Consider the following 10,625-nt stretch of genomic DNA (forward strand, 5'->3'; position numbering starts at 1 on the left):
TTTGATATTACACTGCAATAATGAATTTATTGCCTGGTTGGTAGCGGCCTGCGTGATGTTGTCGGTCCACCTTGTGGGTGGACGTGCCACGCTGCGTATTCCAGTACCCGGCCTCCACTCCAGAACCTTGCTGCCCCATCGGGCAACATGGAAAGCATTACAGCAGTGGACGTCCTATGGCTGAGATGATGATGAATGAATTTATTATAATGGAATAAATTGTACAAGATTATCATCCTGTCACATTAAAGCCCTTAAAAAAGTCCAAACAGAGGAAATAGATTTATAGTAATGTGGAATGTAAGTATGTATGGTATCACCGTCAAGTTATAAAATTAGTAAAATTCATTTATTCTCATTGTTATTATAGCAATTTTTTATTGATTACATATCCCACCCAATGCTAATTTCTGACAATGACCTTGCCACTGTTTGAAAATAATGTAGACATAAGAAGCTCGGTCACCACATTCCGCCCCATTTTCAATAATTTTTACAAGATTATGTACAGATGACAGTAGGTACTTAAATCAAGCTAAACACTATGGGGTATCTCACGTCATTTGCAACTTAATATTTGTCTGATGTACTGTTGTTGACTGCCTACCTAAGTAGGTAAGTAAGTAATGGTTATTTTACAAGGTAGGTAATGTAATAATTAAATGTGGGTGGGACTGTGGGAGCACTTAGATTTTGCAGTTAATGATTATAAACTGTCGAAAGATTCGCCTCACATCCATTGCAATAATTACAAAATGCTGCTTCTGATAAACTCTTGAACTAAAACTCAATCTCCACCTAGAAGTAAAAGTATCACAAAGGTGCTAGATTCCTTTCTTTGAATTTTTCTAGCCTCAAATTAATCGTAAAATGTCATTTACCATTGTAAATGATAAATAAATAGAGTTAAAGTAGCTTGCAAAAAAGTTAATCTCCTATCGTCTTGCTATCGTGGGCAAGGATCGAGGACGATAAAAACACCACATCCTATCCTATCGTGATGTCAAAATATGATATAGTTAGCGCTTCATGTTAGGGCTTGCCAGGTTTATCACAAAAAAAAAAAACAAATCTATCACTATCACATTTTGACAGATGACATGATAATTTTCGGGGTGCCATGTTAGCGCCGGTAGATAAAACGATATAGTGACGTCAAAATCGTTATAACGCCGCGATAGCAGTTTATCACGGCGCGCATCTTAGCCCTGCTGATGACTTAAAGAGGAGTACCTACAGTTTTTAATTGTAAGGGTATCAATAAACTAACATAAGGTAATAAAGTCGTAAATAATATTAAAGATCGCAAAGGAAATGAGGACTTTTATTAAAATAAAAGTTTTTTAACCTTATTTGGTAAAAACTAAAAATGTATTGCAAGTTCAATTGATATTGATAACCCAATACTTCATACTCTACATATCTTAAGGTAATGTCAAGGTCACACTGGGTTATCAAGTAACAGTGAACTAGTTCCATGTATGTATACTTAATTAAAGATTAGATAGAGTACGTCATATTAAATCACGCTATAATAAATACACATAGATCTATGCTAGCACAACTTTCTTTATTCTAGGATATAATTTGTATACCAATTTTTTTCGTTAATTAAAATTTTGAAATTCCATGCTTTTGGTTAATATTTTCTTGATCGAAAATGTGGAAATTGAATGAGTTGAGTTTATTCATAAAGCCACATAATTAAATTTTACGGGCATGCTGCGCCCGGCTGTGGTTGCCGACTGATCCGCGCAAGCCACGTCAACTGATCTAGCTTAAGTCTCCAAAGCAGTTTCATGACGATGTCGTAGATGTTGCCTAGTGACTATTTCTCAACATAAGGAATAGGTAGTTTTTCGAGCCTTGTTCATACAATTTAGAATAAGCAAACTGTAGCAAATTCACACAATCTTAAATCGAAACTTAAAACAAGTTGATGGAATTGATTGACGGTTGAAAGAGCGTCTAATGAGTGCCAAGCAATGAAGCTGTAGCTACGACGAATAAATACAATGCCGACAGGCGGCAGACAATTGAGACGGATAACAGCGACAGGTTATTAGTTTTGCCGATATGTCGGCGATCAGAAACGACAATTTATTACTTATTTTCAGTTTCAATGAATAATAAATCATTTCCATTACTTCATGGTGTTGTCTCGCCTTACGCCTCGGTAGTTCCAGTTCTAGATCATGGAGACTGCACTGCAGCACTGATGCCAGGCAGACGACAGTGACGAGTGATCAGGCTTAGGTGGGACTCAAACCCAAGAACTTTCGCTCAGCAGGCAAGTGTTGTGACCACTGAGCTCTTAGTTTTTATAACATTGCTTACTCTCTAAAAATGTTGTTATCCTCTAGACTCTAGTAGAGCATTGGTTCCCAGTGGGGGGGGGGCGCCCCCCAGGGGAGGCGTAGACCTTTAAAGGGGGGCACGGGCCATCTGTGTACTTAAGTATAAAAACCCTGCGACTGCTGAGAGAATGCATTCCAGACGCTCGATACGACCAATAAATAATCTTGACTGGAGGGGAGGCCCGGAATTTTTCGTCTCAAATAAGTTTGGGAACCAAATGCTCTAGAGGGTTTTGATCTGAACATAATATAGTGAAATAAGTTAATTTGGTTAGTGCTATATTTTGGCTTTTGAAAAGTATACAGGGTGTTAGGTAAATGGGTATATGAGCCGACACTAGCCCATGTTAACATGGTCATATAAATGGTATGGTGAAGTCAGAAAATTGATATCTTCATTTTAATTATTTTAATTTTCATACAAATCGGATTTTATTAAATTTATTTTGTATGAAAATTAAAAAAAATAAAATGATGTATCAAATTTCTGACTTCTCCATACCATTTATATGACCATGTTAACATGGGCTAGTGTCAGCTCATATACCCATTTACCTAACACCCTGTATATTATACAAACATACAGGACTCAAAAAGTAACAAAATAATTATAAAAATATAATTGCAAACTACCTAAACTAAAATCTGGGGTTGGTAATAAAAATTAAAAAATTGGAATCTTAAAATAGGATAGGATATTTCTGGAAATGTAGTGAAACCCCTCTGCGAGATACAGTCTGAATTGGATCTCAGACTGGAAGCCATTTTGTATGTTTACATTATTCAAATAAAAATCATGAATACAATTAAAAACAAATGATATTAAGGCAAAAATTATGTAATTTTTAAATGGGTTGTGTATTGGCTTACTTTAAATTAAATGAACAGTTTCTGTGATAAGATATATGGGATACTTGAGATTTTTTTCTTGTTGAATACAGATCAGGCAGCTAAGTGTGTTATGGTCAGGTAATAATGCATATTTAGATATTTTCTACTAGGTTGAAATTGTGCAATGGTGTACTGAAGAAAAATATTCCATTTTATTGAATATATCCCAATTTAGAATAATTAGCCACTAAGAGTTTATAATGAAAAAAAAAAGGCTCATAATTAACAATACATTATAAAGAAAGAAAAAAGCATTAGGCTTTCTAAAGGTTTTTTATGAATTTTATAATATTAGTACTTGGATGGATGTTCAAATTAAATAACGCAAACTGAATTGCAGATAAATAATTATACCATAAGTTTATGTATTACGTTTTGATACTACATAGTATATTAAGTATTTACAGAAAATAGCCCATGACATTGAGATTCATGAAACAATATAATATGCCAAGTAAGATCTTGACTACATTTGCTACATTTTTACCATGATGAAAACATAACTTTCAAGGTATATTTCAGTAGCCTTTTGAATATGAATGATTTTGGGGCTTTGATAATGACCGAGATGAATATAATTTATTGATGCCAAATTATAACAATGATGTCCAGTGAATATTATGATAAAACGTTAAGCAAATTAGAGTGTGTATAAAATATTTTTTTCAAGATATGTTTTCTGTTTACATTCTGATAGTCATACAATTGTCAAGAATGAAGAGTCCAAAATACATAGCACAAGTAAACCAAACATGAAACAAATCAGAAAGTTAGAATTGGAATGTTTACCATTATTTTCTTGAATTTTGTCAGTTGTAGCGGTGCTTCCTGTTTGTGTCATGCCCTTAGACAATTCGTCCATCTTGCCGTACACTTGTTCGTTACATCAATCATTAATCACAACACAAATTACAACAAATTAATGACACAACATTCTGGTTCACTTTTTAGTTGAGATACATTCAGTCTTTTCCGAATACAGCTAGTTTTATCCATTGCAAACACATAATCTAAAACCCAGCCAGCAGCACAGCTTCAACGAACAAATTGAAGTTGAAGTTTGTGCAGTCATAGACAAATAATAGATGTCACTTGTTGCAGCACAGCAGCATTAAGCTGTGGTTGACCAAAGATAATGTAAGCTGGATGAAGTAGACACGATACGATTCCATTACGATGTACGTATATCGCCAGTCGTAGTATTACAAAAGTAGGCAAAGCGCAGCGGTATAGATTCGATGCTGTTAGCGAAATAAATATCGTTGCTAATGCGGCTAAAATACCTCCCTTTTTTTTTGGGATGAACTGTCCCGCTGAAGCGCGCAGGTGCCTCCCTATAAAAAAAAGATCATTGGAGTTTGATGATTTACCGACTTGACGTCTTGTCTTGTCTTGCCATGTCTGACATTTGTCTGTGACTGTGTATCAAATTATAGATGACCCACGCTGAACTGTCCCACCAAACTCAATGACAAGGGGGCGCTACCATCGTTCAACTATATGGTTTCCAACATGGCAAAAATTGGAATTAGCGATCCGGTATTGACGGTGGCGCCCCACTGTCAATGTCATGCATAGGACAGTTCAGTATTTTGGAACTATATCTTGTTTGGTTGGACGAGAAATTTTGATAAGATAAAATTATTATGAACATTTGCATAATGATAAAGTATTGCGATGGTGTAAGAAATTAGTAAATAAGATATATGCAGCATTGCTGATTGTGTTAGTTTCACTATTGACAGGATGGAACATTTTGGGCTCTCGCATATTTTATACGAGCCAGATAAATATAATCCAGACACTTTGGACCTGCTAGTCGACGAAGAAGCAAGGGAATATTGGCTTAATACATGTGAGAAACTGGTAGAAAAATATGTTAATTTTGCATTGGCTAACACCGAAGATCCAACGGTAGAAATAAGAGCTCTTAAATTTAAGACCTGCTATGTAGAAGCTCTAAAAGAACTTCGAATCAATCCCCTGTAAGTAAAAACTTGTATTTGTTGCGCGCCTTCTTGACTGGTAGCCTCAATATGGTCCCGGTCAAGAGGGTGCGCAATCCGCAATCTTCATCGTGTTGGTTCCCGCTGAAAACCAGCTTCTCGACATGGCGCTTGTTATGTCGTGAATATAGCTGAGCGGACGCCTCTTCAGCATAGCTTGTAGCTTGTAGCTTGTATTTGAGTGATTATAAAATTTATAAGCTATACATAAAGAAATTACTTGTTCAAATTGATACCAATTTACAATGAGGAATAAGAAATAATAAATAAATTTATTTTTTAGTGCTCATGGGCAGTTGACTATTCGATTGCTCTTGGACATCAACGAAACATGCCTACGTTCTCAGGGATTTTTTGACCTATGGAAACAACAAAAGAAATATGAAAATGAAGGAGCACTCACATCACTTAGTTCACGATTGGCAGAAATTGATGCTATATCGGACGATAAACAACGTTGGACTGAACTGTGCAGAGGAGTATTGGCAGGTTATTTTTATCATTTGGTTAAATTTGCCGTCTTTATTTCCTTCATTTATGAATTTACAATCTACTTAATAGTAGTCTGATTGCAGGCAATATGTTTGATTGGGGAGCTCAAGCAGTAACTGATATATTAGATTGTGGTCTTTACGAAGCTTTGCAAAAGATTCAGAAGAGACCATGGCTCTATGATGGACTAGACAAATGGCTTGAAAAGCTCGAGGTGAGATGTGTTATTTAAAATAACTTATTGTTTCTAATATCTAAGCAGTCTACAGCATTTCCATTACAACTGGATAAGGTGCCAGTGTTTTCCTTGGCCTTGATGTTCTATCATCCATACCTAGTGTTTCTTACAAAAACATATCTTTTCTATTTAACAATCATGATGATTTATCAATTTTCTAGCTAGAACTTTATACTTGTTCACAACAATTTATTTATAATGACTATGTTTGCTTACAGAAAACAGTACATCATTGTGCTGCTGTGTTTGTGGATAATAGTGGAGTTGACATAGTACTGGGCATATTGCCATTTGTTAGAGCGTTACTACTCAGAGGGACATCTGTGATTCTTTGCGCCAACGAGTGGCCAGCACTGAATGATGTTACCAATGTTGAATTGGAAGATATTTTGCAGCGTGCTTCAATAATTTGTCCAGTATTGGCAGCCTCATTGGCTACTGGAGATTTAGTAGTTCGATCAAGCGGACAAAGGGGTCCATGCCTTGACCTCAGAACAATAAGTGTTGGTGAGTACCTATAGTTATAAACAGATCCATTATTTTTTCTTTTTCTATAGTATACAAGAATAAAAAATCTTTTCAATTTACTTTTCTACAAGTTTGTTGTTGGCTATAATAATCTTAGGGTAGGTTGCACCATCTTACTTTAACTTTGACAAACGTCTGTCTGTCCAACACTCCAACTCCATACAAAAAACACCAGTTATCGTCAGTTACGGTCAAAGTTAAGTGGTAGTGCAGCTCAGCCACACAAAGTTTTAAAATGATTGGTTTTAACATTATTTAAGAAGCATTTTAATAATTTTTTTCTTCCAGGTTTATGCACCGAAATGAAAGTGCGTGGTGTGGATTTAATTGTATTAGAAGGAATGGGCAGATCTCTTCATACAAATTTAAATGCACGTTTAGCTGTAGATTCACTAAAACTGGCAGTAGTAAAAAATGCTTGGCTAGCTCAAAGGCTTGGTGGACCACTATTCTCAGTCATTTTTATTTATGAGGAAAAGCCTACTCAATCCTAACTGAATTTACTGAAAATGAGTCGAAAACAAATACATAATACACCTACATACTAATAATTTCCCAGTATTCTTTAAAGTAAGCTATCATCAACATGAATATTATATCTGTGTAATTTCTTATGGCATTCATGTTTTCGAATGCCCCAACTACGTATGTGTTAATTAATTAATATCTTATTGTTTTTCTGAATATATTGAGTGTTACCCTGATAAATGTATTTTTTAATTTAGACTGGATTACGACCTACCTACCGACTTCCCAAGCAATAGTAAGATACATAATTATATTATGGAATTATGATGAACACCATTATAAAAGGTATGTGTGGTAATTAATGAAAATGTTATTTGACTAGTGGTTATGGATAGTGCTATAAGTTTACAGAGCAATATCTAAGATACTCGGTTTTTTATAAAGAAAACAAAAATAAGGATTCCATCTATCATTTATTTAATAATAATGACCCATCATATTACATCTATACATACTAAAAGTAAAAGGTCTTGTCACTTCAACAGTTCATTATAATTTTATGAAATGCAGAGTTATGTATACTGAAACTTGAAAGTAAGATAACTGTACAAGATATACAGTAATGTACACAAGGTATAAAAAAAATGTTACCTAAATGCTAAGAAATCATAATGTTCAACATTTCCACTTTGAGATATCTTCTACAGCACGACGCGACACTTCTATAAAACATACCATTTAAAAATGGTCATAAAAGATAATTCATGAAGTCAACATTATGTGATTACTTCATCTTACATTTTAATAACAGTTGACCATAGATTAGGATCTGTTTAGCCAAGCAATAACTTTGAACAACAGATAAGCAATGCCTATAGCATATGCTATCTTCTCCTTCTGTTGACGCTGTAGTTGCTCCGCTTCAATGGCCATCACACGTCGGTTCAATTTAACTATCTGTCGTCGTAAATGGACTAATTCTTCGGCAGCAGAGAGGCCTTCACCATTACCCATTGGTGGAGTAGGGTCTCTGGAATAATAACAACATTTTACATGACCTTATAGATTTACAATTACATTTACAAGTTGGTTAAGGAAAGTCAAAAATTGACCTTGTTTATACATGTATACCTAGTTAATGTGTATAATTTACCTCAACACAAGACGTGATTCAGTCATTGTAGACTCGTTAAAATTGTCTGGGCGAGGTGTGGTTGAGCGTGCCCCGTCACCCTGGGATCTTATGGTCCTTATATTCCTTGGGGGCGAATTCGGCATCCCCCTCGGGAAGTCATCAGCAGACGGAAAGTAATGCTGGTCCAAAGTGATAACTCGTGGAGGAGTGCTCACACGAATCATGCCTGGATCAGTGGGTAGCACCGCATTGTCAAGTTGAATTTCTCTAGGCGGAGCTTTTGTACCTTAAAATAAAGCAAACATGCAACTATATATCACTTAGAAATTTAGAATACACAAGCACTAAGTTTTTTCCCGCATTCTGCAAGATGAAAGCTTTTCTATAAAATTGTGTATTAAGTTAAGAAAATAGGTGTTAAATAAACTTGGAATAAATAATTAATCAATGGCATTTTATCTGCAATGCTCCTGAAAGTGACTTGGCATGTGTAAGATTTCAGTCACAAATAATTCCTTCTTTTGAGCATATATCTGCCACATACCTTTTTATGCTCACATACCTACATAGTTCTCGCAATGTGTTAGTAAAAACCCAATTAGGCCATTTATTTTATGCTTATTTCTAGCTTTATCAGGACAAAATGCAGTAAGTATCCTGAAGCTGTTTTGGGTGAAACAATTTTGCAAATTAGGTGGCTTTTTTACATTTATATAAATTGACAAATTATAAAAAGATTAGTAGTTGGTAAAACATTGGCATAACATACCCATATGTTGATCTTGACCAACAACCAGTATCCTCTCTGGCACTTTCATGTCAAATTTTTCATTGGCATAGTCCCAGCCGGTGACCAGCCCATTGGGTGCACTGTCCTCATCCACAATATCACCCGTTGCCTTAAATAAATAAAAAGGGAAAGCATGTGACAATAAATAAGCAACTGCAGCTGAAATATTTCATCAATGCCTTTATGTATTAGAGACGACTGAAGCACGCTAAAGGGACGGAGTCATCCCTATTGATGGGTTCAGTAAAATATTCGGATATCTAAATAATTGTGTGTTATATTTTGCAAAGTCATATTTCAAATTTGTACAGTTGCCAAAATGCTTTAGTGTGAATCTTCATTAATTTTGTTGATTAATATAAAGTATTACACTATAAAGTATTTTTTTTATTTGAACTTTTGTGACACCTTTAAAATTAACGACACAAAATAAATTAATCCTGAGGGGTGTATCACCGATTTCAGGGTGTATCATACCTTGATTCTCTGTGGCACGGTCATATTGTGGCTGATGAGCCGCGCGTAAGCTTCTTCTGAGGTGAATTGCATTTTGTATCTGAAAACTGTGAACATTCGATTATTAATTTACCTTATTAATGCAACCTGATACACAAAAGATATACTATGCCATTGCCACGGAATAATAATCAATGCATTGTAATCCTTACAAATCGACAGTGAATTTAACAATGAATTAAGCATTTATCTGTACATCAAATAAATTATGTGTTTAAAAAATCAAAAGAAACTTACCAAATCACAAGAATTATTGTTCTATTATTCCATTTGCAGGTAACAAATATTTTATAGGTAGGAACAGAAAAAGATCAAATAAACTGCAGCCCAATTATTTGACAAACAGCATCTGTCAGTCTGACAGAACAGACAGCTGACAGCCAACGTTTCTCACTCTACGCTTGTTGATCTCTCTTACATTATCTTTGGACTTTGTGTACAGTTAAAATAAATCTGCCCATGCGCCTCATTCATTTGGGGACGATAGGCAGAATCCTTTGGTTCCTTTTTGCTTTTTGTATTACAAGTATGCGAGATATTGGATATATAGAGAGAAATCTAAAATTTAATATATGGTAGAAGACGATTTGATACGATTCTGATACGATCGTTCATACCACTCTTACACTATGAAAACGACAAAAATCTGTAAATCTTACTCTTCTTTACTCATGTGGAAACTTGTACAGTGGCGGCGTAGCATGGGCTGGCACCCGGGGCGATCACCCCCCCCTCCCCCCCCCCCCCCCCCCCTCCGTCACAAGTCCTAAGGCACCCCTTGGTACCCCCCAGGATTTTGGGGTTACCTACCGATTCCAAGATTGAAAGACAATCGTCCCCCCCCCGTATCGCAGATTTGCCATGCAAATATGCCAGTGAGTACTAATCTGCGCGACTTGTGTCACCCCCTGATGCTTGGCACCCGGGGCGGACCGCCCCCACCGCCCCCCCCTTACGCCGCTACTGAACTTGTATCTACCTATCCCTTTTTCACTTCATACTATGAGGGTAGTGTCAGTGTACTGCACTATCTATTTATTCCAAAGTCTTTGATAGCAAACGTCATAAAACTGTGTCGACTTTCCTTTTCCACAAAAGATTTACGATTCAGTTGATCTCTTTCACTCACTATAGGTAACTTTCAAGAGTAAGAGAGATAAATAGATAAATTTAAAATAAACCATCTATCGAAGTAGACCCGCAA

At 35.8% G+C, this 10,625-nt stretch overlaps 3 protein-coding genes across 7 annotated transcripts in view; 1 reads left to right on the forward strand and 2 right to left on the reverse strand.

Moving 5' to 3' along the window:
* The window catches only part of LOC135083065 (protein ECT2), a 34,187-nt gene extending 29,879 nt beyond the window's left edge, over positions 1-4,308 (reverse strand). For 4 of the 5 annotated variants that reach the window (XM_063977839.1, XM_063977860.1, XM_063977846.1 and 1 more), the window contains exon 1: positions 4,038-4,308. In XM_063977839.1, coding sequence (XP_063833909.1) covers positions 4,038-4,110 — 73 coding nt within the window. In that variant the 5' untranslated portion in view covers positions 4,111-4,308. The remainder of the gene's footprint in view (positions 1-4,037) is intronic. The other variant, XM_063977853.1, reaches the window with a different exon arrangement.
* A 543-nt stretch (positions 4,309-4,851) lies between these two features.
* LOC135083144 (4'-phosphopantetheine phosphatase) lies at positions 4,852-7,220 on the forward strand. The gene is made up of 5 exons (XM_063977888.1): positions 4,852-5,233; positions 5,538-5,743; positions 5,830-5,960; positions 6,203-6,491; positions 6,801-7,220. The coding sequence occupies exons 1-5, from the start codon at positions 4,995-4,997 to the stop codon at positions 7,004-7,006; spliced, it is 1,071 nt and encodes a 356-aa protein (XP_063833958.1). The 5' UTR covers positions 4,852-4,994; the 3' UTR covers positions 7,007-7,220.
* A 214-nt stretch (positions 7,221-7,434) lies between these two features.
* On the reverse strand, positions 7,435-9,776 carry LOC135083158 (transport and Golgi organization protein 11). The gene is made up of 5 exons (XM_063977894.1): positions 9,659-9,776; positions 9,383-9,468; positions 8,885-9,014; positions 8,134-8,401; positions 7,435-8,010 (listed from the first exon to the last, which is right to left on the reverse strand). The coding sequence occupies exons 2-5, from the start codon at positions 9,452-9,454 to the stop codon at positions 7,803-7,805; spliced, it is 678 nt and encodes a 225-aa protein (XP_063833964.1). The 5' UTR covers positions 9,455-9,468; positions 9,659-9,776; the 3' UTR covers positions 7,435-7,802.
* Between the last annotated feature and the right edge of the window lie 849 nt (positions 9,777-10,625).

This window comes from Ostrinia nubilalis, chromosome 2 (genome assembly GCF_963855985.1).
Source record: "Ostrinia nubilalis chromosome 2, ilOstNubi1.1, whole genome shotgun sequence".
Classification (NCBI taxonomy): Eukaryota; Metazoa; Arthropoda; class Insecta; order Lepidoptera; family Crambidae; genus Ostrinia; species Ostrinia nubilalis.

Bases quoted from the DNA above. Each gene is read 5' to 3' on its own strand.
- LOC135083144 (XM_063977888.1), top strand. From the start codon at position 4,995: ATGGAACATTTTGGGCTCTCGCATATTTTATACGAGCCAGATAAATAT. The intron at 5,744-5,829 runs GTTATTTTTATC...GTCTGATTGCAG, and splicing joins GTGCAGAGGAGTATTGGCAG to GCAATATGTTTGATTGGGGA. The intron at 5,961-6,202 runs GTGAGATGTGTT...GTTTGCTTACAG, and splicing joins AATGGCTTGAAAAGCTCGAG to AAAACAGTACATCATTGTGC.
- LOC135083158 (XM_063977894.1), bottom strand. From the start codon at position 9,454: ATGCAATTCACCTCAGAAGAAGCTTACGCGCGGCTCATCAGCCACAAT. The intron at 9,015-9,382 runs GTATGATACACC...TATTTATTTAAG, and splicing joins CCGTGCCACAGAGAATCAAG to GCAACGGGTGATATTGTGGA. The intron at 8,402-8,884 runs GTATGTTATGCC...CTTTATTTTAAG, and splicing joins TGGTCAAGATCAACATATGG to GTACAAAAGCTCCGCCTAGA.